Raw genomic sequence first — 27,509 nt, forward strand, 5'->3', positions numbered from 1 at the left:
GAGTATTTGAAATTTTTGTTTCTGTGTAATTTAAGGCCGTCGTTGGTGTCATTGGCCGGCCAAACTCTTCCTATTTTCAAATAATTAAAAAAAAAAATTACGATTTTTCAGAGGGTGCAAACGGTGATGGTATGGCAATCGTCTCTTCACTTCGGTCGTTCGATCGCGAACAGCAAAAAGAATACCTCATTCCGATTGTTATCAAAGATCATGGCAATCCGGCAATGACAGGAACCAGTACTCTAACAGTTGTTATTGGAGACGTTAACGATAATAAAATGCAACCCGGATCGAAAGAGATATTCATTTACAATTATCAGGGTCAAGCTCCGGACACTCAAGTCGGTCGTGTTTATGTTTACGATTTGGATGATTGGGATTTGCCGGATAAGAAATTCTACTGGGAGTCACAGGAACATCCACGCTTCAAATTGGATGAAGATTCGGGAATGATAACAATGCGTCAAGGCACGAAGGAAGGACGATACAGTCTCCGATTTAAAGTGTACGATCGGAAGCACACACAGACTGATGTTCCGGCGAATGTCACCGTAACAGTACGTGAAATACCGCATGAAGCTGTGATCAATTCTGGTTCCGTACGGATTGCTGGAATATCAGATGAAGATTTTATTCGTGTGTGGAATTACCGAACGCAAAGCTTGTCCCGAAGCAAATTGGATCGATTTAGAGATAAACTGGCTGACCTGTTGAACACAGATCGCGAAAACGTTGATGTTTTCAGTGTTCAATTACGAAGAAAGCATCCGCCACTAACTGATATTCGATTCTCTGCTCATGGCTCACCATATTATAAACCAGTTCGACTAAATGGTATCGTGTTAATGCACCGTGAGGAGATTGAAAAAGACGTCGGCATAAATATTACTATGGTTGGAATTGACGAGTGCCTCTACGAGAATCAAATGTGCGAAGGATCATGTACGAATACGTTGGATATTAGTTCATTGCCCTACATGGTTAATGCAAATAAGACTGCATTGGTTGGTGTAAGAGTGGATGTGTTAGCAGAGTGTACATGTGGTGCAAGAAACTTCAGCAAAAGTGAATCGTGCAGAAATAGTCCCTGCTACAATGGTGGAAGGTGCATTGAAACGAGATACGGACCATCGTGTTCTTGTCCCGCTGGTTATACCGGGCCGAGATGTCAGCAAACAACTAGAAGCTTCCGTGGAACTGGATGGGCTTGGTATCCACCGTTGGAGATGTGCGATAACTCACATCTTAGTCTCGAATTCATAACCAGAAAATCAGATGGCCTATTGTTGTACAACGGACCCATTGTTCCACCAGAAAAAGATGAAGAACTGGTCTCTGACTTTATTGCCGTGGAAATTGAACGAGGTTTTCCGAGATTATTGATCGACTTCGGATCGGGAACACTGGAACTTAGAGTAAAAACGAAAAAGAGCTTGGATGATGGCGAATGGCATCGTTTGGATATATTTTGGGACACCGAAAACGTTCGCATCGTCGTAGATTATTGCAAGTCAGCCGAAGTATCTGAATTAGAAGACGGAACAGGACCGGAATTCGATGATTCGTCGTGTCAGGCCAGAGGTCTAATTCGTCCATTCCATGAATATCTAAATGTAAATTCTCCACTCCAAATTGGCGGATTGTATCGTGAACCATTTGAGCAAGGACAATACAAATGGGATTACATGCCCACTGGTAAAGGATTCGATGGATGTATAAGAAATGTGTTCCACAACAGTAAATTGTACGATCTGGCGCATCCAGGTTTATCCAGAAATTCTGTTGCTGGATGTCCTCAAACGGAAGATGTCTGCAGTCAAAGCGAACAAACGTCACGTTGTTGGGAACACGGAAATTGTGTTGGTAGTTTCAGTGAAGCTAGATGTCAATGTCGTCCTGGCTGGACCGGTCCGGCATGCAACATTCCAACTATTCCTACTACATTCAAACAACAAAGTTATGTGAAATATGCGCTCAGTTTCGAACCCGACAAATTCAACACCCAAATACAGCTGCGATTCCGTACAAGGGAACAGCATGGGGAATTGTTCAGAGTGAGTGACCAGCACAATCGGGAATACGGAATTTTGGAGATCAAAGATGCGCGTTTACATTTCCGCTTCAATTTGAATTCATTACGAACGGAAGAGAAGGACTTGTGGTTGAATGCCATTGCCGTTGATGATGGACAATGGCATGTTGTGCGTGTAAATCGTTATGGTTCGGCGGCTACACTGGAATTGGATGGCGGTGAGGGCAGACGATACAATGAGACATTTGAATTCGTCGGCCATCAGTGGCTGCTGGTAGATAAACAGGAAGGTGTTTATGCCGGTGGAAAAGCTGAATATACTGGAGTTCGCACATTCGAAGTTTATGCTGACTACCAGAAGAGCTGTTTGGATGATTTAAGGTAAGCATTGATTTATTTTTATTGAAGTTCCTGGTAATGGGGGGTGATTTATTCATGGAAAAGCGTATAAATTCTGAGCTGTGTGTTCTATTGGGAAAAACCGAAACGTTTCAGCTATTTAGTTTATTTTTTCAATTTGGATAATGTTTAATATGATATCGATCGATAGCATTTGTACGGCATCTCAGACCGTAAATTTCTTGATTTATTGTGCTATGAAATATTTATTTAAGATAATAGTCTATATTTACCATCATCCCGTCAATATATTTACTTAACACAAAACCAACATAAACATTTTGTGTGCACGGAACGACTTGTTATTGGTTCGTAAAAATATGAATTCGCTGTTGTCACTCTCTTGCCTCTGGGCGGATATGGTTTCACACACCCATTGGAAAATTAAAAAATAAGAGAGAAATCGTTTACGATTTTATGATTTGCACTTAAATTACGTAATCAGAGATTCAAACACTTAACCATGGGTTTTTCTTTTTATGGCTGCACATAAAGTCAAATTCCCATTTTATCGGCAATAATTTGAATTATTTATCTATGGCAACTAAATAAAAAAATATTACAATTTTCGCAAGTGATTTACTTGCTTTATGACAATGTGACACATTGAGCTAGCATACAAATACATTATGACCTCGTTGGAGACTCTCATTACTACTATTTTCAACCTATTACCGACATAATTAAGTCCTCTAACATTCGTGTTGTTTCGGGTTAGGTACAACCCTTTTACTGTATAAAAAGACTAACATTTTCTACACATTATGTCACTCAACTACAAATGCCATAGATATGTACGAATTCCCAATGAAATTACTTTATAAGCAAAAATCCTCTTTTCCGTCCCAAAAAGATTTCAAATTCCATTACTATAGAAGCGGAGTTGTTTCGGAGAGAAGCACTTATCCTTCCTGTTCGGTCTTCACCTATAATTTAGCGCTACCCCCAAGAACATTTTGGATTGTCCATTTAGTTTGCCGATAATCTGTTTTGCCATTGTTAACTAAAATAAGGAGTGTGTGGTTGTGGACTGATGTAATCAGCTGTTTCATAATGGTGCGCATATCAAATTATTTCCAATTGTAACAAATTGAAAAGAGGAATAATGTAGCCATGGAATAGCTTTTCATTCGTTTGAATAATAAAACCTTGAATAGATTCAAAATCTGATATTCCGATTTTTAATTAAAAATTATTTTTGACTTTCAAAGCAGAAAAAAAATTATTCTATAGCTGAAGTTGGTAATACTCTCACCAACAATAAGTTCAGCAGAAATTCATTCATATCATGCAGCATTCCATTAAAATAAGCTGAATTTATCATTTTTTTATGCGTGAGCAGCATTGTGTATCTTCTCGACAGTGCAAATTAATGTGTTTTACATTCTATTTAAAAAAAAACTGGCATTACGGTGAAATTGATTGAAAAATTCGTTCTAATAAAAACAACAAAATTCTGGTTATTCCAACTGAAAATGATACAAAATATAAAATTATTTGGATGTATAATTAAAACACTCCATATATATCTTACAATCTCTCTGGGGATATCATTTCGTGCTGGTTCACTTTATACAAGATTTATCAACAAATTAAAGAAAAATCAAAGGAAAACTAATTTACTTTGACTCGGATGCGACGATAAACCTTTCCTAGTTTGATAAAGACTTCACCGTAAAGGTCTCGTGATTGCTATGACGAAAAAAATGTGGAAAAAGAATTTTAATTAACTTTTTAATAAAGAAACATCACAACCAAACCGTGTAGCTATACATCGTAAATTTGTTGAAAGCCACAAAATATTCAAAATATCAAAAAGTATATGATAATGTTGTGTCGTCTGAGCATCCGAGTGAAATATAATATACCAAATATCCACTTTCTCTAATAGCATAATATTGAAATGTCTCTAAAAGTTTTTGACTTTTCAATCTCAAGGGGATAATTGTAAATTTGGTGTGTATTTACGGAGTGAATGAATATAGATGGATGGAAACAGGATCCATTTCAAAGTTTTCCGAAAATTTTATATATAATTTGAAAACTCTATGAATTTATATCCCAGCTAGCATCTAGCATACTTATCATTTTATTTAATGCCCTAAGTCATTTCATATAAAAATTAAATCCACGGAGTGGGTGTATTGGGTGTCAGTGTAGGGAATATAATATAGATGGATAGATGGATATTCAAATCAAACGAAGCTAGTTATGACTTCTTATCAATTGTAAATTCTATCGATTCGAGCTTAAAATTAAATTGGTTCAATAGCACGGCGGTAATCAATCATCAGTGAATAACAAAGTTTTATTTACCATTAGGATTAACGTAGACAGATCACGATTGGGAAATTAGGTCAACCGCTTTGATAGTCAAAATAATTCAAATTTTAGATTTAAAAAGAAAAATACCAGTGATACACAAAGCCAAAAGAAGGGAAACATCGGTACAAAGACATAGCCTGTTTACATAAATCAAGTCTGCAAATCTTTCCTTTATTTTTGCCTCCGTTACCTATTTGATTTCACTAAAAAAACGCCTTAAAAACTAAATTTCTCCTCACCACCCCCACATTCTGTGAAACAGCAGTCCGTTACACACAATGATGTTGTTTTCGCTTACAAATATTCATCTTAAAATCCTGACTTGGTCAATCGGAAACCGGACTCTTGTCTGGCGTGTAGCTGTAATACGACATAAACACCACCCACCCACACACAGTTCGGCGAATAGTTTTGTTTGTTTGATTTTCAATAAAAATAAATGTTGTGTCAAAGATAAATGACTTACAATCGAAAATTTATATTACGTTCACAGACTGGAGGGCAAACATTTGCCATTGCCACCTGCTATGAATGGAACGCAATGGGGTCAAGCGACAATGGCACGAAACTTGGAACGAAATTGTCCATCAAATAAACCCTGCTCCAATGTAATTTGTCCGGATCCATTTGAGTGCATCGATTTATGGAACGAGTATGAATGCACGTAAGTACATTTTATTTTCGAGCAGCGGCAACGAGAAAAAATTGGATTTTTCTTCTTGTTGCTGTATTAACGTTTGATGTTATTAACGGAAAAAAGAAAATTTTTTGAGTTTTATTCAAGTAAAGCAGTTTACAATACATTTAACAAATATAAACAAACTTTGATACACTTTTCGAACAGAAGACACACTGAAAAAAGTTTTTTAATGATTATGTCGTTAAATATTTGAGATTTTGTTTGCACATTGTGTATGCATACATACCATTTCGGTATTATATTTATGTTTCATGGAAATTTATTTGCACGGCATTAAATATGATATTACAGGGTGAAACTATTTCAACCGTACCTAGTACTATGGATAAACGTTTTACGAACCAATTTGACGTTTTAATATGTAACATCAGTCGGCAGGATGATGTCATTAGAGTTTACTTTCGAGTTATCAAATTGCTTAAAAATTGCAGCAGTACAAAATCAATTGATCGAATTTAAACTAAAAAGTTTTACAGTTAAGCAATTCGTGAGCACAATTTTCAGATGTACTCTATGCCAATCAGGCCAATTCTAGGAAGTCAAGAGATTCTCTGTTAAACTGAAAGATGATATGAACAACCCATATCACTCTGTGTTCTGCCATTTAAGTTCCAGTATAGTAAATATAAAAAGAGATTTTCACCATTATATATCACTAATTGGCTTAGTGAAAAGTTTACTTTATGTTAGACGAATAAGGGAGTGATAGCTACAATAATCCAAAACATATAACACACCGAACAGTATGTTATGCACATAAATCTCAATATTTATACGACGTCCGGACGCCTAACTTTTATTTTAACACACAAATTTGAAAAGACCTGAACATAATATTTTATTATAAACCAAAACGTCTACAGCACTGAGTTTTTTAATTCGAGCCATCTATTTTCTTACATTCATTGTGTAAAGAAAATACACCGTATTCAAGCTTAACCAATCTCATTTTCAATCACTTTTCCACAAATAATATAATGTAAGGACCACTATGTATGAAAATCGATTATAGATTTCATTCATTGTGCTTTAACATCATATCATTCAGATGTGTGTCTCTATATTACAACATGAAGAGAAAAAAAAATCCGATTTCGAGTCATTTTCTACATATATACTATACATATCCGCCTCGCACATATGTAACATAATATTTTATCAATATGTATATCCATATATCGAAATATAAATAGTATACGAATAATGATGTATTGCATAGATTTTTATGAGATTCGGATCTATATTTTTAACGATGAACGAAAGGCTCATGCTGTATATTCCCAAGGAAAATAATATTTTCTTTAATTTCCAATATATATTGCTTTTGGATGTCTTTGAGATTGGTTGTTTGATATAACAAAATGTTTGTCTTTAGTTTCTATACTTTCGTTTCCTTTCATTATTTGGGTTTTTTTTCGTCGTCGGATCGTGATATTCGTTGAAGCTATTACATTGATATTTTTACAATGACACGCTGCCTCTTACAATTCGTAGTAAAGTCTTGTGAAATGAAATTGATATTAGTGTTCGTTTAAGAAATTGCGTTTCAGTATAAAAATTTGTTTTTTTTTCTTTGTTTAAAACGCCAGACGATGACAAAGCGGTGCTCAATAGATAGAATATGAAATGAATGCCGTTTTCTTTTTGAGTGTCCAACCGTCTCGTAGCCACCAGATACTGATATGCTCTTAAATGTTACATTCCATTTTTCCGTACAAATAATCAAATAATGAGAGACGATGTCTGAGTGGAACATTTTAATTTCAAAATTAATTATTTAAAGTAGAACCCAAGCTACAAATTTGCCTGCAGTTTCTGTATTGGATGGAATTGATGACAAAGATTGTTCAGATTTAATTTCGATTTATCTCATTGTCATAAACAAAGGACTTAGTTCTTTTAGTATCTACACTGTCACACTGAGTTTTCACATCTGTTTTGTTTCTTGTGTTCGATTGTGTTAGAACCCTTAGGTAAAATAATTCATAATTGATTCAGTCATTATTTTACCTCTCTGTCAGTAGCAATAACATATTTTATGATATCGTCATCGAAAAAATTGTTACATTATTAAACTAGAAATGTAGCTGCACTCATAACGATTGGAATTTCATTACACTGCCATTTGTAACTTTCAATGCTTTTAAGGGAGCCTTTGAAATCTGTTAACTTCCATCGGGCACAAATGTTATCGTCATATTACCGTTCGTTCATTGTAGTCCATACGAAATTCTGCATTGCTACGGTTCAATAAAATTAGACTTTTAAGTGATTGTATTTACATGGCAGTTGAATCTATATAATCTCCAAGAACACATTTTTAGTGATGCCAAAAGTTTGCCATGGAGCCGATGAACGATGCCAAAATGTAGTTGATTTATAACACGATCAATAACAGTAATTTGCCGATGGGTATAAACAAACATTTAATGCAATAATTAAAATTCAAAAGAAATTATTTTACTATCGTACCCCCTCAGCATTTTGTGTATTTTACTGTGATAGAAGAACGCCCAATCGAATCGAAAAAAAATCTTTCTACTCTCGTATCTTAATTAAATGTTCAAATAGATAAGTGCAATCACGTGAAATCGACTGAGAGTTAAAATAAATTTTAAGAAAAGATTTCAATCGAAAACGATAATAAGGTGTAGGGCAGAAATCGAACATAAACCGACAGCGAAATTTCGTAAACGTTAGGCGATTAATCGAATGCATTTCTCATCCCAACCACTATATAATCATAAAGTCGAAATGGAAAATATTAAAGTCGAACGCCATTGAAATAGCTTCAACATTTATACGATTTCCTACTTACTTTTAAATCTAAACTCTTTTAGTATCCAGCATAATGCGATGAAGTGCGGTAATTTTTGCAATTGAAATAAAAGTTTTCTTAAAGCATGTAAAAGGGCTCCTGTTTGGCGAATATGAGGCTAGCAATCATATTCAATAAAAAAACTTCCTGAACCGGTTAAGATCAATATAAAACAATATTCATCCTAATTGGTGTCAGACGATGCGATAAGGCAGACACCGAATACATAAATTACTTTCATGGAAAACTGACGGTGCGATTTTACAGTTAACTACCCTTAATGTTGTAAAAAATAAAATTGCAAAAATTGCCTCACTCTACTCTCTTTTTTTTATCAAAGTATTGTTTAAACTGGACAAAACTGTCCGAATTATAATTTTGCATGCGTTTCTGTTTGTAAAAACCAACATTTTTGAGTTAATGTATTTGTGTCCGAGTGATTGTTTTGGTTGATTCTTTTTTTTATTATTTCATTTTTCGTGTAACTCCCATATCTATTACATTCATTTAACAATCGGTAAAAAACAGAGAAAAAAAAACAAAATTCCATTTTAACACATCATGACACATTAATGACATTCATTACTCGTTTCATGAATAATTTTATTTTTGTTTCCACTAAGTAACACAGGATCATTATTCAGAACATAATTTCCAATTAGCATTTACATTTCATGAATTGATAAAAATATACCAGCCATTCATTAGTCATATCATATATGGAACCATTTATTTGAATACGTTTTTTTTTAATTAACAAATTAAATCGTTTTCTTTCATTCATTTCATTTATGCTGCTTCTTCTCTTCATAAACAATTTGAATAAAAAAAAAACGAAAAAAAATTCTATAGTTGCGGAGAAGGTCGTGTAATGTCACCGGATGGTAAAGGTTGTATGGATCGTAATGAATGCCTTGATTTGCCCTGTCTGAACGGCGCTCAGTGTATAAATCTTGAGCCACGGTTACGGTATCGTTGCATATGTCCCGACGGATTTTGGGGTGAAAATTGTGAACTTATCCAGGAAGGTCAAACATTGAAATTAAGCATGGGAGCATTGGCTGCCATTCTTGTTTGTCTTCTAATCATTCTAAGTGAGCATTTGTGATTAATTTTTTTAGCAACTAAAATCAACATTCATTGCTAATTATACATTGAAAGTAATAATTGTTTGTTCATACTGCACATTTATTTTTAATTTCTATAATTTAAGAGACCGCTTTGTAGTTAATTTAAAAAAAATTGGTAAAAATGTTGTTTTGTGTGAACCGTATAAAAATAAAATTTCTGGTTAGCTGACACAGTAATTCATGGAGGACGCGTAAATTAAACCGCATTAAATTTTACTGAAACATTAAAAAAAAGTTTATGTAGCCAGTAATTAATAAAAAAAAACAGAACACACTGTGCCCATTGATCGATATATAAGCAATTTAGTCGTAATTGCCTTAATTATTCTGTTCGAAATCTCTATAAAATATAATTTAAATATGCGTTTCCGAAATGTAAAAAAAACGCTACCATCCTCACTTCAAATTATTTAATTTAATCCTGTAATTAGTTAATCGACCGATTCAATTACATATGCCCATTGTCGACTGTTATCATGAGACTAATTATCTCGCCAATTATACTAAAAAATGTAATTTGATCTGCAATAATTGATCACGTGCTGTGACCATTTGATTGAATCAGACGCAATAGCAATTTAACATGTGACTGTGCCGCTATGTGTTAAAAATTTGCAAAGAAACTTCTGAATCGGAAATTTTTGAACAATACTAAAATAATTGTAATTTTATTCAATTATTCAACAGCATGTCTGGCTCGCTAAACTAGCGAGAGTCAGTCGCAAGTGATCGTAAATTGCAATGGTCCAATTGACCCGACAGGTTAAAAACTCAATTGGATCTATTGGCTCGATGATAACGAGATACTACTTCAATTAAATTCACTCTTAATGTACTTTCATGAAAAGTCTTTTATTGGAAGAAAAAGAAGAAAATATTCAGGAATCCTTCCTGGCACATTATTAATATCGTGACTCATTTTCCTTTCAAAATGAAATTCGTAACAAGAAAATTATGATAAAATAAAAAAATAAAATTTAATTTTCCATGAATATCACTGTTTCCTATTGTTATGTCACAAAACAACGTTATAACCATTTTTTTTTCGTATGTAAATAAATTTAAGGGCGAATTGTTCTTGCATTTTCATGTTGCATGTTTTCCCTCTAATAATAAAATACTTCGTCGTATACATAAAGTGGAGATATTTATATAGAACTTAAGTAGATATTTAGGTATAGTCTTGGTACACTCTTCCTGCACCGTTCGTTCAGAAATATAAGAAAACTCAGTGCTTAGGTCCTTGAATAACGTAACATTTCGTGTATTTATGTAAATGGTATATAAACACAGGTAAGTTCTAAATCGGGAGATGAAAAACGACGCGCGGCTAAACTGCTTTTCTTCTATAATTTCTTTTCGGTTGTAATACCAGTTTCTTTATGTTATTTTATTTTTATTTGATTTTCCTCTTTATTTTTTGATTACATTTTTATACAATTGAACCTTAGTTGCCCCGCTGGATTCAAGATGTCCGGTAGTCAATGCATTAATGAAAATGAATGCTTATGGCATCCATGTCAAAATAATGGACGATGTCGCGATCACAGTCCACCGAAGAAATATGAATGTCTGTGTCCGATCGGATTTACCGGACTGCACTGTGAATTGGAGTTGCTTGCATCGGGTGTATTGACGCCGTCACGTGACTTTATAATAGCGCTATTGATTTGTGCTAGTAGTCTGATACGTAAGTATGAACACACGCCCATTGTTATGAGAACGGAGTTGATTTTAATATTCAGGACAATTAAAATTTAATTTTGAACGAATAAATTGAATTTAAATAGATGTTATGCCAACCATTAGAATAGAAACAGTTTTTTATTTATTTATTTATTTCGTCAATGGCATCCGCCCCCTGACTACTTGCATTTTTACTTTTACAATAAAAGAACAGAAAAAGATTATACATGTCAAGTTGAATGAAAAAAAATAGAACAAAAACATAAATAAAAACATTCACCAACGTCACATAGGAGTGAGTCACGTCTCGTTTGACCAATAACCAGAAAGTCGTCAATAGATCGTTTTCTGAGCCACCTGGAAATGAACGGTTAGTGGTTAGTGGGAGCCAGTCGACTAGACTGGCTCGATTCGGCACAAGTCGATAAGACTCGGAGTTAAGTCGTGAGACCACTTTTTAAAGTCGTGAGACCTAAATAACCTAATCGATACCGATTAGAAAAAGAACCATAGGTCCAGCATATTTGCAAGTGAAATGAAATCAGTCATGACATTTTGATCTTACCATTCAATTTGATTGGAATCTTCAACATTCTAACAGTCGTTTTGAATGAGTTCCGCGGCATACCCTGAAACCAAAGCTGTGAGAAACGGTTAAATTCCAAGCACATGTTATTTATTGGTTCATGGTAACCATACTTAGTCCTGTGTTCATCGACAATGAGTAGATCGTCAGCTCGAGTGGGACGAGGATTTAGAGTAATTCTTCTCGTTATTTCAAATGAATCAAGACCACCACTTAAAAGGTCAAAAGTAAACAATGCACAGGCATTTATCCTGCGTCTAGCAAGCGGTTCAATGTCGATGGAGCAACATCTGTCAATGTAAGGTGGAAGTTTATAGTTCTCGTCACGTCTCACTGATCGTCTGAGTGCAAACATCAAAAACTTCTTCTGAATCGATTCAATCCTATCAATGAAAGTTTCTTGATACGGGTGCCAAACGACCGAAGCATATTCCAGATACGAACGCACATGTGCGAAATATAAACTCTTCAAGGTTTTGACATTCTTAAACTCCTTACAAGTCCTGATGACAAAACCGAGCATCGAATAAGACTTAGCGATTACGTATTCGACGTGTTTACCAAAGGTCAGTTTTTCATCCATGAGAACTCCTAAGTCTTTCACCAGTTTCAAGCGAGTCACCACAGTATCGTTGATAGAGTAATTGAATTCAATCTTTGACCTTTTGCGAGTGAAAGACATCACATTGCATTTTCTTACGTTTAAATAAAGCTGGTTGACTTCGCACCACCGTAAGAACCTGTTCAAATCTCTCTGAAGAGCAGTAGCATCAAGTACAGTTTTGATCACTTTGAAGATCTTCAAATCGTCATTAACGTTTGCACCTTTGTTTCATGGAAAATATGGGGATTAGTTTTAGCGAAATCTGTGCAGGACACTTCTAATACTTTGTACACATTTCAAAATGTTTGTAAATAAAATGAAAATAAAAACGTAATCCCCTATTTCGTTACATTCTGTTTGTGAGCTGTTATGCATTTATAATCTCCACCATAAATTAAATTTTATAAAAAAAAGAAGACCGAGTAAAATTGTGATGTAAAATTATTATAATTGTATGAGCCTGGTTACCTATAATTTAAAGTTGTTATTTTCTTTAAAATTTAGTTTGTATTACATCGCACCACTTAATGTTGAAATAAGAAAACAGGAAATTACTAATTTGCATTTCATCGTATACAATTTTGCAACAGAAAAATAATTTTTCTAATCTAAAATTGCTTTTCCCTCCGTCATAAAGTTTTGGTACTGGTGTTCGTTGTATATAATCGACGGCGCGAAGCACACATTAAATATCCTGGTCCGGACGACGACGTTCGAGAAAACATTATAAACTATGACGATGAAGGTGGTGGCGAGGATGATATGACTGCATTCGATATAACACCGCTACAGATACCAATTGGTGGACCTATGCCGGAGTTGTCACAATGCAAAATGCCAATTATGTGTAAGTAATAGTTGATTTTATTGAGTTAAATCTGTCAATCAGTTGTCTAAGTTACGTTCTGAGTTTGTTGTACATTGTTTTGTTTTGCATATAAAAGTTACCGGCGGACTTCATTAATGTTCATTAAAGATTAAGCTTTGTCGCTTATTTTTGTCATCCTTGTTGATAACAGATGGGTAGTTCTTTCTAGTTTCTAATATTTGATCGTTAAAATTGGGTCACAAAAATCTACGAGAGTTCAATTTTCTCATCTTAAGATTTCATTCAACAAATTTTGAATTATCATATCTCATACGACAATTGCATATGTATGTTCAACCGATTAAAAATGTGCATAAGTCTGACAAATTTTCTTGGGAATTTTCAACGATTGTGCAAAGTACAAGACTCTACAGCAGAACATCATCCCATCCGCTTTCTAATTTCAATACAATTTGGTATTGTTCATCTAGCAAAGTAGTTCATACATAATTAACCATCATGCGACAATATAGTCAAACACAATTATTAAACAATTGTGTGCATTGTGTCGACAGTGTTGACATAGACTACTATACATAGTTTCACTGTATATCACGAAAAGAAATCCAAGCGGAAAAAAGTTTTTCACGAATTTCGATGGGAAATTGTTTTTTTTTTCTTGTTACGTCGTTGCGTCACTCTGTTAGAGAATTTTTCATTTGCGTTTTTAAGGGGGAAAAAAATTCGAAATTTAAGTTTAACAAACTATTTTATTATTCAGTGGATAAAAAACAAAAGACGAAGAAGATGAGTAAAAAAGAACAATTCTGAGTCAACTCAACACAAAAGAATCTCTAATTTGCTTCATGAAAATGTGCAGACCGATGTAGATATAATTATATCTTCTGACTGTGTGTATGGGGTGCTGAACTATTTAAAATAAAATTGAAGTTATTTTAAACAGGATCATTATTTATAGACCATTATCAATTCAGTGCCTCGTTTTGTATTGGTTTTTTTTTTTGTTGTTTTCTCATTCAGAACAATGAAAAACTTTGCTTTCATTATTTCCAGCCGTTTTTTTTTGTCTTTAATAAATTCTTGGCATCAAGAGTCTGGAAAGCAAGGCATTTCATGATAAAACTTTCTTTATTTAATCGATTTATATGTAACTTAAACAATGAAACAGACGGAAAAGCCCATTTGTCTACGAATTGAATTTTTATCATCAACATTTTCTCAATTAAATATTGCAGATCCAGTTATGACAATGGGACCCGGTCAAGAGCCGAATGTTGGCATGTTCATTGATGAACACAAAAAACGTGCCGATAGTGATCCGAATGCACCACCATTCGATGACCTACGAAATTACGCTTATGAAGGTGGAGGCAGCACAGCCGGGTCATTAAGTTCGCTTGCTTCAGGTAAGTTTATAATAGATAATATTTCAATTGTAGGGGCATGACATCATCGATAATACAAACAAAAATGAAAAAGACACACAAATCTATATTCTACATAGATGCCTTCGATGTGTGTCGTACCTTTGCATATTAATCGTGCAGAATTTGAATTCCCATAAAAAGCTCTTGCGAACACAGAAAGCCTCTTAATAATTCTTTTTCTCAACTTTCATGTTTTTCTCATTGGTATTTATATCCTTTTAATCTAACCCAGCACAGTAGAGACGAAGGTCTCTTCACGAGAGTAGAAAAAAAAACATCATAATACGCTAACAAGGTCTGCTAGTAAAAGCGACAAGTTTTTGTGACGCTCTAATTATTTTACCATTTGACTGTCGAGAAGGAGGTGATTAAAATTTTCGCTGACTAAATGACAAAATTTTCTATTAAGGTTTTTGTGTGTGTCATGGGAAAATTGTAATCCAGAACTAGACAGACATTCATTTCAAAAGAATTTGTGAGACAGAAAAAAAAGGTATTAAAATTGCAACCATTATTCTTGCAAAGACAAAGCAATTTCTACTTTCATCCTCTTTCCCCCAAACCGATATTGGGGAATCGACTATTATATATGAATGAGTCAGGTGTAAAATCGCATTTTTCATCATTTCATTTTGCACATCCCAAACCGAACTATGTTTCACAATATGAAAACACTTTCAGTGGTGAGTTGTATTGCGCTAGATGTAGAATGAATTTTCCCAATCGTGTGTGTAACTGAGTTTGGCTACACATAAATTGAGAGAAAAAAACAACTTTTTTGTTCATCATAATATTGTTTCAACAACAAAAGAATCGAATTTCATTTGACGCCAGACTACACTGACACAGCAATTTGAACGAATTTTTTTCTTGGTGTTTAGGGACAAACTGTTTTTAAAATAGAATGTTTAGGCCATCTTCAAAACATCAAGCGTAGAGAAGTTTATAAATTACCATCGTAAATAATCCTGCACAATAATTCCCAAGAGTTCAGGATAAATAAATTTAGCAAGACTGAAATACAAATTTTGCAGATGATTTAATAGCTTCGGTTGATTGATTGCGTTAAACGCGTTAAGTAGTTATTATTACGGAGTTTTTAAACGGAAAGATACGAGTACGTTACTTCAAACACTCGCCCTAAAATAGTCTATAAATTATAAAGTTTAGCTCGGTTTAGACGAAACGTTTTTGGAAACAGAACATTGCGACAATGGATTCATAATTTTGACAAATCAAAAATCGTTGAACAATGCTCAATGAACATTCCGAACACGGAGAATAAGCTGTGAAGAGGATTGTAATAAAACAGGAAAAAGTAGAACAGTTGAAAGAAACACGATTGTTAAAAATGATTTCGAAAATCTTTTAGGGAAGAATTAATCACCCGACCAAAGATTTACAGTACAACATACCAAAATACAACTGAAATGGTCATGACTACAAGAAAAATAGTCTTCTCAAGCATATTATCTAACGAGCTTTCCATTGAAGCGCTTCATCCTTGGGCCTATTTTTTTCTAAATTATTGTCGCCCTATTAAATCCACCCACAATTTCAAACATGCAAAATATTTTTGTCTCCAGGCCAAACCATTTTACGGAAATAATTTTATTTCATCCGTACGGTTAAACCCACGTGTATAGCCCACAACGAATATTAATGTCTACAACATACCCTTTTGTTTCTTAGGTTTGCCTCGGATAAAGAATGTTCTACAACCTGCCAACGAACAATGACAGTTTGTTGTGAACAATCTACAAGTTTCATCAAAACTTTTACCTTCGGATAATTGAAAAGAAGGACAAAACACTTTTCCCCAAAAAGTAAATCTATTTAATTGATGCTTCGAAGAGACTTTTTCTTATACTCTGGTCGAAACGAACGTAAATCCTATTGTGTGCACATGAAACTAAATCCTAATGCGGAAAATAGAAATTGTTTTTAGTATCTGTCCGTCAGCAGCAGTAGCAGCACAAGAGGCGGTTTCACTCTCATTTTATTATATGAAAACCAAACGAACGACCACAATATTCCATTAAAATGACAACGTATTAAACGAAAAGCTCAACGTTCCTTGTTTTCCGGCATGCATAACTCGAATGACATGAAAGGAACTTTTTGATGCTGGGAATGTTGGCTCTCTATAGTCGTAAATATTGTTCTTTTGTTGGCGAAGGGGGTATATTGTGCTATAGGAATAGGAACTATAATATGCACGTTTTGTGTGCGATTAACCTGAATCGATTGATAAAAGCGAATATGATGAACATCGGTAATACAACCCAGAATTTTCTTTCCATAAAAAAGATATAGAATTTGTAAGTGGATTCGTACAACAATAAGAGCCATAGTGCATGACCAACATCCCAACATTGTAATTTGAATTTTATTATTCTTTTATGTACGTACGTTTCGTTAAAAAATAAGTTCCAATGGATTTGCCAAAAAAGTTTTGCAAAGTTGTACAGCACCAGATGCTCAGATCTAAATAAAATGTAAACGTTCTCTCAATGAAGCAAATGACGAAAGTGTCAGGTGTTTTATTGCGGTGTGTTTAAACTTAAATTCGAGAGCAGCATTTCATTTCATCGGTTATTACTTGAAAAAAAGAACAAAACGGTGTCTTGAAGTTCCCTCAATCAACGACTGTCAAAAACAATTCCACCATTAAGTCATGCACGTTACGTGTAATACTCACTTTCAGTTCGCTAACTTACAGGTCACACCTGTTAGTTATACCTTTATCCATTATATTATAACCAACCCCGCTCGCATAATGTCCAAATTTCAAATTTACAATTCTCTATCCGATTTTCTAGTTGTCAATATTCGTTTTTGTTTTGTCCAGCCAGTAGTTTCCACAACTATGGTTATATAAGAATACATTATTGGAACTTCAACTTGAACATTCCAAAATCGAATTCCGATATGATTTACCAATGCCAATTACTTCGTAAATGTTTCTCGTACGAACGTTAAATAAGCCTTGAAGGTAATGTATCAGAAATGATTGTGCTGGTTGACTGACTACTTGTCTTTATATCGCAATAAAAGTGTAACCAGTCACCCAATTTTTAATTCTGATCGTCCCCCAGTGTGTACTATACCATGAAATATGTTAAGAATGTGCGTCAATGTTTCAACGAAAGAGCATTACGTGTATGGTACTTAAAATGTTACGACTGTGTAAAGCGAAAGTACTCCCAACGGATTGTTCAAAAAATTGAAATTTAATGAAGTTTCGTGATTAATTCCCACGAACATAATTTTGTACATTCATGGAATACTGTGGGATGTTTGATGTTTGGTTTGTGTCTGCGTCTGCATCAAGTAAACATAAGCGAAGTGGAAATTAGCCGGCTAAAACTTGCAAATAGATTCTAAGATTAATTTTTCGAATAAACATTTTTGTTGGCAATTAAATTAATTATAACGTGAGAATGTAAAATGTCTGTGCTATAAACGCTTGCCCCCCGTTTCCAAAATTTAATTATACAAAAATGGTATGCAGGTCCATCCATTGCGAACCCTTGTATACAATCCCTTTTCAAAAGAAGATGGTAGAATAATGTTAAAACGAGCAAAAAAAAAACTCGACTAAGTCTGGATCATCACTTGAGCGTTTGCTAAATTTTATTTGCATAACACTAAATGTGGTATACATACAAACTGTATTATAGATAGACAGCAAACTGAACTCCAACCGTAAATCACATATTCTGATAATGCAAATAAAATGAAATGTTCAAGTGTAATGCGTTTAAATTACCGTAACGAACGATGCATATATTTTTATAATATCCTTACGTGAATCCAGAACACATACAAAATGAATTATTGATTCAGCTGATAGACAACCTTTCAATACATTACTTTAATGTTGCATGTTGTCTGTGTATATTATGTGCGAGCACCATCCAACTTCAAAGCATACCTTCTAATCTTATCAGATATTTATTTTGACGCTGACAGATAGAAATCATCAATTCGTAAAAGTGCAATTCAGTGCGAGAATTTGCATTCACTTTGTGACATTAAAAACATGTAAATCCCAAACCCTTTGATAATTATGCCTTGCCATATTAAGCAGTAACATTCGTATGTGGACGTTTGTATGTGCATAAAAAACTATTCGGTTTCAGCTTCTCTACAATTTTTCTTCTTTTTTCATTATTTTTCTTTTGCGAATGCTATGTGAGTGTTCGACTAATTTGAGATGATGGATGTGGAAGATCAATAGACGTGTCTGTGAGGTATGTTGTGTACCTACTACCTAGTGTAAATATACCTAGTCAATGGTTTATAATGCCAGAGAATCTAATAGAAATTCCTTTAGTTCGGTTATATATAATTTTGTTCATCTGACTCGTATAACCAGTTACTTTGATGTGTAAAATTGAAACACATCGTACATCCGTAGAAACAACATGTGCCATCACGTGTCCTGTAGAACAGTAGTCATGCAATTGAATTTTGAAAGACAAATGACTGAATTTTCAAACGAATTCGATGTCTGGCATGGCAGCTCTTATTTTACCATGTCCAGTTTAAGTTCAATATGCGAAAATTTATCTCTCTAATGTACTGAACGTTAGTCGTTTTTGTTTTAATTTTCAAAAGGAATTGGAATTGAACCCCATTAACCTGTTTTGGATGTTAGGGGTGGACTGGTTTGAACTTTATTTAAAATATGCAAATGTATGTTGCCTCGTATACGATACACAGTCTCAAAACAATTATTTAGTCGATGCGGTGCGGTTTTGTACCATAATTATGAAAATTAATTTTCTATTGCATAGTTTCGTACATTTTCGAACATACAGTCCCTAATTTGTTTATGGTTATTTGATTCCTTGAACCATTATTGAAGTTCTGCAGATGAGAGAAACATAGGGTATCAAATGTCGGGGGCGTAATAAAAGCGTAATGGGTTCAATTTCGAGTTGTGTGAAGGACAGAAATACGATACTTAGCATACTCAATGGAAACAATCAATCTACGTATTACAATAATTATGTTACGGCAGTTAGGAGACTACCATCAACGATATAAATATTTGGAAGCATTTAGTCTACTTAACGAATATTGCTATGAGTCAGCACTACAAAATTTATCGTTTAAAGCAAAAATCAATTGATAAAGGGACAATATCTCAGAATTTCATTGCGAAGTAATTCAGCTTCAGCAGCAATTTCACAAATATAAAATTTAAAATTTTGCATGAACTCCCTAACTCTCACTCTTTTAAATGATTGATCACACAGGTGAATTGGCGTAAATATGGTTAACTGTGCTAATGAGAAATAATTTTTGCGAGAAAATACGAGGTTCAGATTTTGTTTTCTGAGATAAAAGTGACGAAGATACCGCTATGGGGTGACGACAGAGGTCAGGGCAGTACCTACTTTTGGTAATTTTTTTGGCTAAGACACAAGGCTGAGCTCAAAAGTTGCCGAAACTGTTCGAAATTGTGGTTTTTGGACCTTCTCAGTTTTTGGAAATTTTTGGCAATTTTTTGGAAATTTTGGTAGAAATTTCCAAAAAAATTACCAAAAATAGGCCCTGGGTCAGGGGGTCCTAAAAAATTAAATTTTTGCGATGTTTCTCTTCCATTTGATGCTGAATGAAAGATCCAAATAAATAAAAAAAAAGATTCTGATTGAAAAAATAAGCGCTTCGCCAATAGTAGGAGCCGGAAGGTCCCCAATGAAAATATTATTAAAACTCCCATCCCTAAAAAAACGTAGAATCTGATAAATACTTTCTGGCTTTATTCACCCTTTATTGAATTGTATTATTCTCTGTCCCGCAGGTACTGACGACGAAGACCACGAATACGACTACCTCGGTGCGTGGGGTCCTCGTTTCGACAAACTGGACAAGATGTACGGACCAGAACAAGGTCAAGAGGTCGACGAATTATAAGAATATTAATCACGAACTCTATATATTGCACTCTAAATTAAATCTACAACATAAACAAAAAGAAAACAAAGAAATCATCATAGCCTATAATAGCAACACTCAGCAATTACATTCAGCATGTCTACTACAAAAAAAAGTGAGTAAAAAAGAAAATGAATTAAAATGCAATTTTGATATCAACGATTGACGATTTTATGAAAATTATTTTTTTATTGAATTTGTGAAATCTCAGATCAAAATAAAAAAAAACAATTCTGAATTAACAATTTAAATAGTGCACCCAGTGACGTTATATACAATTTTCTTGGGTAATATAAATTTTACGTTGATAAACCGAACAATTTTATTGAAAAAGAAAATGGAGAAAAAATAATTTTTTTACTGAATGACAAATTTTTTTTTCAAACAAAACCTTTGTATAACATAATATAGTCAAGTTTATTAAAATGAACGCAATTGATTTTTATGAATTTTTTTATTACTGAAATTTTTCTGAGAAAATGGAAAAATCGAAATAAAGTACACACAATTGCCAGTACCTATTTTACATTTTATTACAACCGAATAATTAACTAAATGTTAAAAATGGAATGAAACAAATAAAAACAAACTTAACTGAAAACTGAAGTGAAAACTAAAATTAAAAACCAAAAACGTAGTTCAATTGAAAGTTTAGATCAAAATTGTAATTAAATTTTTGCTAACTAAATGACAAAATTAATTACAATCAAAACGTAAATTGTAATTTAAATCGAATTGCAGAAAACGATAAAAAAAATTAAATACAAACGCGAGAATTCATTGTTTTATTCTTAGGAATAAAAACAATTAACAAAAAAAAGTAAATGTATCCAAAGACTGTTTTTCGTTCCATCAATATTAAGAGAATATTTATATTAAACAATCTCATTAAATTATTCGTATAAAAACACCTAATTGATTAAAAAAAATTAAAGTATAAGAGAGAAAAAACAGAAGAAAATTGATCGAAAGAAATGACTTAACTTTCGTCAAAGAAAAAAAAAACTTTTAATTTCATAGGAAAATTGCTTAATAAATATTTTTTTTGTCGGTGGTTTCAGTTAACCCGGTTTTGATGGTTTTCTTTTGTGTTGAACGAGAGAACAAAAAAAAATGCAAAAGATAAATTTAATTTAAAAGGAAAACACGGAAAGGTAACTTAATTTTCCTAATTAGAACAAAAGAAAATATTGAAATTACAAGGGCAAAAAAAGTATTACGAATGGTGTTTATAATGTACATAGGGGTTTATAATAGTACATATATGAAAATATGAATAATTAACAATGAAAATTCCGGGGATTTTAATACAGAAAGGAGTGAAACACACACAAGAAGAAAAAAGAAGTTAAAATAAACACAAAATGCATAAATAAAATCTCATTTTCATCTCCCGAAAGAAGTTGCTGTATAGCAAAAAAAAGGAGTAAATTAAATATAAAATTTGCCTAAAATTAGGTAGAGTTTATGTATAGAACTGTACATAGTTGAATACCAAAACATAATGTTATCTGTAGGCAAAACAATGGGTGAAGAAGTTTAAAAAGAACATTTTGTGTGTAGTATGTGCATACACGTGCTGTTTTTAATAGTAATTGCGAACAGAATTGCACGAGTTAATTTTGGCTAATTAAAATTTAGTTGCGTTCCTTTCGGAAACATTAAAACAAACAAACAAAAAACCGAGCGTTACATGCAATGTACACATCCTGTGCTGCTGATGAATAAAATTACACGAAAAGGGAGTGATAAATGTGAATTAAAATTTAGTTTGATTTTTCGGTTCATCGATGAATTGGTTAAAATATTTCCAGTTTGGTAACCGCAAATAGTCAGATAATTTCAACAAAAGAATTAAACTAAATTGATGAAAACTTTACCTAAGACTTATTCTAAGATAAAAAAAAATGTAAATTGGAAGTGAATGTTGCCATGATTGAACGTATAAAGCGAATGGTCGTAGTAATTTAATAATTTTATTTAAAAATGGAAACAAAATTATTTTAAGAAGAACAAAAAAAACAACTAAACAACGGTGAAGTTTTGTGTGTTGGTTGGTGAATTAGCTCAATAGAATAGACAAATATTACACGCCATTACCGTTCTCCGTTAAAGTTTTTCATCGGTTAAGTATCTCACGCTCTATTAGAAAATTTAAATATTTAAAAATGTTGTTACTACTGTCCAATCCCTAGAAAGCGTTTAAAATCATTGAATTATGTTTGCTACAAATTTCGAAACGACTGAACCACTATATTACATCGAACATTTTATCTGCATGTTCCATCGATAATTGGATCATTGTTCAATAATTCAAAGATTTATCAGACTGTGCAATTATTAACCTATTAAGTCATTAAGCAAATCATTTTATCGATGGAACAGCGATTGGATTTTTATTTTAATTTAAACAAAACGTTGCTTTCATCTGGATTTCAACGAAATTTTCACATTTAAATGTTTGAAGTTTTCGTTGAATTCCGTAAGTTAATCGACTCTGTTCAACAATTAGATGAATTGTATAGTTTTACACACAAGCAACTAGTTACGACTGGGTGCGATCCATCACTTTGTAATAGTGACCGAATTTGTAAATATATCGAACCAGACATATTTGCAAGCTATTTGGCAATTAAAAACGTTCCACCATTTCCACTTCATCTTTTATTGGCATCTCCTATTTCGATGAAAATTCACTCTCCCGTGACCAGCGTACACAGACGTTTAACAAAATTTAATTAATCCGTCTCTGCTCTCTGTGACTAAAACTATATACCAAATCGAATGAAAATACTGCACGTCGTTACGAATAATTTGCCAATTTAAATGGAGAAAATCATTTGAACCATAATACACCATATACAGTTTCGGTGTACAATTAACGGTCCCACAACGGTTCAGATATTGCGTATCATCAAAAAAAAAGTTATTCAAAGTCTCCGCATATCAACCTAATGGTTTGGAAAGAAAAAGTTTCTTTTTTGAAAAAAAAAAAGTTTTCCATCCATTTGATGGTGTATGTGTATTCCGTAAAACATTCATTTTTATCAACATGTATGGAGCATATGGCATAACCTTCATGAAAACAAGAAAAAATAGGGAAAAAATCTCGAAAAAATCCAATAGAGCATCATCTGCGATTAAAATCATTTTTTTTTATCGAAAAGTTTAAAGTGTTGAGTTGAAGTATTCAAAACTTTTCCAATTGTTCAAAATGCCATTCGGTTTTCTACTTCCGTACTTCCCTACAATACCAAAACCAATTTTAGTGTAATCCATCTCAATAAACCACACTTGCATCACTCATACATTAGTTGGATAAATAATTTTCTGTTAAACTCTGTGGAGCTGTTGAATTGTTATTTAACTAAAATCCACAAACGAATAGCCTGAATAATATGTTCTATCGAATAAATAAATATAGACGAGACAGAAATGGAGAAATTATTTAGAAATAGAGCTTTAATTAAATGTTCTTCCGTGGCTGCTGAATATATATAACATATAACATACCACACCACAATATTGTCCTCTGTTTCGCCTCGTTTTCGTAATAGAATAGAGAATAAAATATCATTGAAAAACATCACCAACCAAAATAGCGCACTCAATATTCAACCAAAGCGAATACCAAATACACAAATCGAATATTTTATCATAGATACGCGAGAGAATGAGTGACAAAATTATTAATTATATGATACAAACTTAACAATAAGATGTTATAGAGGCACTGAATAATTTAAATAAAAAAAAAATTCAAAAAAAAAATTCAAAAAAAGAATACAAAAAAAACATGAAATAATTATAATATATGAATTTTAAAACAAGAAAAGTATATTGTATAATTAACTAATTAGTCAATAAGAGAAACCTAGAGAAACCTTCGTACAGTATTTGTTATAATAATAAAGAAAAAAAAAATCATTTAAACAATAGTTTTTAATACTCTAATATTATTATAAAATATAATGAAGAAATGGAAATAAAAAAAATGAAAGAAAAAAAAACACAAAAAATTCTCAGAACAAAAAGAAAAAACATTTCCGAACATTTGTTTTCGCGGAAAACAGAAAATTCTTTTTCAATTGAAATCGGTTTACTTTTCCGAGTATTTGAGTTTCCTTTTTTGTTTTTAGAAATCATTTTCCATTTAAAAATCTGCTCAAAAACAAATATACCAAAACTTTTATATTTTCGGAATTTGTGTCATAATGTTTCATCGCATGAACATCTCATCATTTCGCACAGTTCATCACCGATACGGTAAAGTTTTTGAACGCTTTCTGTTTCGCAGAATCTGAGAGAACAGTTATGGAAAGTTTGTCGGAAACTCAGGATTTTCAAAAAAATTTCAACGAAATGAAAACTAGGAACTGAAAACTGAAATAGAAACTTCTTCTGCTCGACGTCAACCAGCAGAATTCGAACCCAATAACATCACGACAGGCATTCTTTGTTACGAATTAAGCGCTCTAACAATTCATATACTCGGATCAGCATTATTTGAGTTTCACATTTTATTTTACGCCTATACCTCAATGTCCATTTCTTATTTGATATATGCACAAATTTACGCTATGATGCCTCATGCAGTTGTGTTCTATTCAGTTCCCCTCTATCTACATGTTCCCAGTTAATGTTCCTTTTTATGTCTCTCCTGATAATATTGCTCACATAAAATACTCTGCGATGGAAAAAAATCGGCTTACCACATCATTAACGACCATAAGTTCCAAATTAATTCAATAACAATGCAGGTAAGGATTCATGGGACAAAAATTACGAAACAGTCTACTAACCAAGCAACTAAAGTTCAAAGAATCGCAATAAATCATTCATTATTGTCCTTTAATATACCAGAAATCTCATCTCATAAATCATAAATATACTTCAGCTATCATACCTTTTTCTCCATGCTGCAGCATATATACCACATATATGTACATATAAACAAGAGTATTCGTATACATTATGCATTCGATGGTAGATCGGAAACAAAGCACAGAGTTAGCTTTCGGCCAGACACAGTCACTGTAACCCAATATATAATTACATTTATCAATGGGTTCATACAGAAATCAGATCCTCACAGCGAGAAGTGAGAAAGAAAGCCCTAATACACGCGAAATGTGAATTTAAAACCAGAGCTCCAATAAAAATTAAAACGAATTTATTGAGGAAGAAAATCCATAAAATGAACAACTTTATGAAACATTTTTCAGATTGGACAACGCGGTGTGTTGTATACGAATGTATACCCACAGACAGAGAAAACACAAATTGGATTGATTTATATCGTAGCCGGAGCAGGAAGTCAAAAGAAGGAAAAAAAAGAAAATATTGCTGTAGCTCTGCTCGACATTTCAGATTGGAGTATTAATTTTTTTTTATCTATTTTTTTCTGTTCGTTGGTTAGTTAGTGGTTTGAGAGGAATATGCCGAAAACGAGGACACAATTAAAATACAGCGAATGTTCGTGTTCGCATATACTTTAATTTTAACATTAAATGTAGCCGGGGGGATTGAGTGCGGAAATGTAATATTTATTCTGGTTAGAGGATATTATCCTATTGCCATGGGGAAAAAGACGGGAATGAAGAGAATTCTAGCGGCTTTTTTTTCTCGCTTTATAATTAATATTCATCCATTTTGGTCATGCTTATCATAAAGTGGCAGAGTTTACCGTTTTTTTTCTTCTTCTTTCACTCAACCTCCGGCGAGCAGACACTTTAACGCTGGTTCTTCGAATTGATAAATTATTTTGCTGTTTTGGATAAGTGAGAAAAAATACAGCGCGTGCTAAGAGGATATTTTTTTTTACATCGTGGCTATGAAATACGATCTATTTAGTTGTTTGACAGACAACAAGCGACCTCGAATTAATTATTTTTTCCTCTCAGCGAAAATGGAGTATGTATCAGATAAGAGGAGCTTAAGTACAACACAATATAATTAATATAATTTGATGAAAGAGGGGTGGTGGTATGTATATATACCGTTCTGCAATACGAAAATATCAACCATTAAGACCGTGTTTTTATTGAAAAAGTTTCCGATCAAAATTAATACATGTGCTACAAATAAATGTATCGCCGAAAAAAAAACCCTGAATCAATTTATCAAAAAAGACAAAAAAAATATGAGAAACTTTCAACGCCAATATTGAACCCAAAATCTTAAAACAATTGAATGGATATCAATCTTGATGGCGAAATGCCATTCTGTTATATTGATAAAATTTCGGCATGGAGAAACGAGAAAAAAAATAACGAAACGAAACTTTATTTCAATAATTTCCTCTTTTTTATCTCTGTCTCCGTGTTCGCTTCTCTTCCTCCATTATCCCATTATCAATAAATCATTTCAATCAAAATAAATCATGTCCCATCAAATAAATGATATTAGCTTTAGGTTGAATGAAAAGAAAAGTGTCATCCATTTTTAGGTATAAAATGAAACAAAACGTAACAGAAAAATGATGAAGAAATGAACGAGAAAATATTTGGTTTTGGTATGATAAGAAAACACACACAAAAACACACTCTCTAATAATCTAAAATGTCATTTTTTCGAGAATAAAAAATAAAATAAATTTTTTTGTACACGATTTTTGAAAAGAGTGAGCGGAGTGCAAGTATGAACAAAAAAAAAAGATAGAAAGAAACAGCCGATTTTTAAGTTAAAAACTGTGATTGATTAAAATAGTTTTACAATTAAATGAAGAAGAAAAAGATTTTGCATTTAATTTTCTTTGTAAGCAGAAACGATAAAATTAACCGTCAGAAATTGTATAATTTACTTTTTTTATTTAAAAATTAAGAATAATAAAGTGAAAATGTTAAATGGAAACAGTTTTGCATTTTTTTAAAAATAGATTAAGACTGCGTCGTGAACGTGAACTCAATATAGTCAACTAAACAGTTTAACTTAACATAAAAAATTTGGCCTTGTGCTTGGCTTCCCATCCTCCAAAATATCTACTCGAATTGGATAACATTTTTGCTGTTATGTGAGGTGATCA

General features: G+C 32.9%; 2 protein-coding genes across 8 annotated transcripts in view; one reads left to right on the forward strand and one right to left on the reverse strand.

Annotated features, from left to right (window-relative positions):
• LOC119075844 (neural-cadherin) overlaps nucleotides 1-26,748 on the forward strand; it is a 280,539-nt gene extending 253,791 nt beyond the window's left edge. For 5 of the 7 annotated variants that reach the window (XM_037182391.1, XM_037182394.1, XM_037182392.1 and 2 more), the window contains 6 exons: nucleotides 112-2,413; nucleotides 5,250-5,420; nucleotides 9,127-9,368; nucleotides 12,918-13,127; nucleotides 14,345-14,515; nucleotides 20,352-26,748. In XM_037182391.1, the coding sequence (XP_037038286.1) occupies nucleotides 112-2,413; nucleotides 5,250-5,420; nucleotides 9,127-9,368; nucleotides 12,918-13,127; nucleotides 14,345-14,515; nucleotides 20,352-20,464 (3,209 nt within the window). In that variant the 3' untranslated portion in view covers nucleotides 20,465-26,748. Of the gene's footprint in view, nucleotides 1-111; nucleotides 2,414-5,249; nucleotides 5,421-9,126; nucleotides 9,369-10,855; nucleotides 11,095-12,917; nucleotides 13,128-14,344; nucleotides 14,516-20,351 lie in introns of all 7 variants that reach the window. The other 2 variants (XM_037182393.1, XM_037182395.1) reach the window with 1 other exon arrangement.
• LOC119075847 lies at nucleotides 11,253-12,476 on the reverse strand. The gene is made up of 2 exons (XM_037182402.1): nucleotides 11,790-12,476; nucleotides 11,253-11,731 (listed from the first exon to the last, which is right to left on the reverse strand). Exons 1-2 carry the CDS (start codon nucleotides 12,356-12,358, stop codon nucleotides 11,677-11,679), a joined length of 624 nt encoding a protein of 207 aa, XP_037038297.1. The 5' UTR covers nucleotides 12,359-12,476; the 3' UTR covers nucleotides 11,253-11,676.
• Nucleotides 26,749-27,509: the final 761 nt, after the last annotated feature.

Source organism: Bradysia coprophila, unplaced genomic scaffold (assembly GCF_014529535.1).
Source record: "Bradysia coprophila strain Holo2 unplaced genomic scaffold, BU_Bcop_v1 contig_232, whole genome shotgun sequence".
Classification (NCBI taxonomy): Eukaryota; Metazoa; Arthropoda; class Insecta; order Diptera; family Sciaridae; genus Bradysia; species Bradysia coprophila.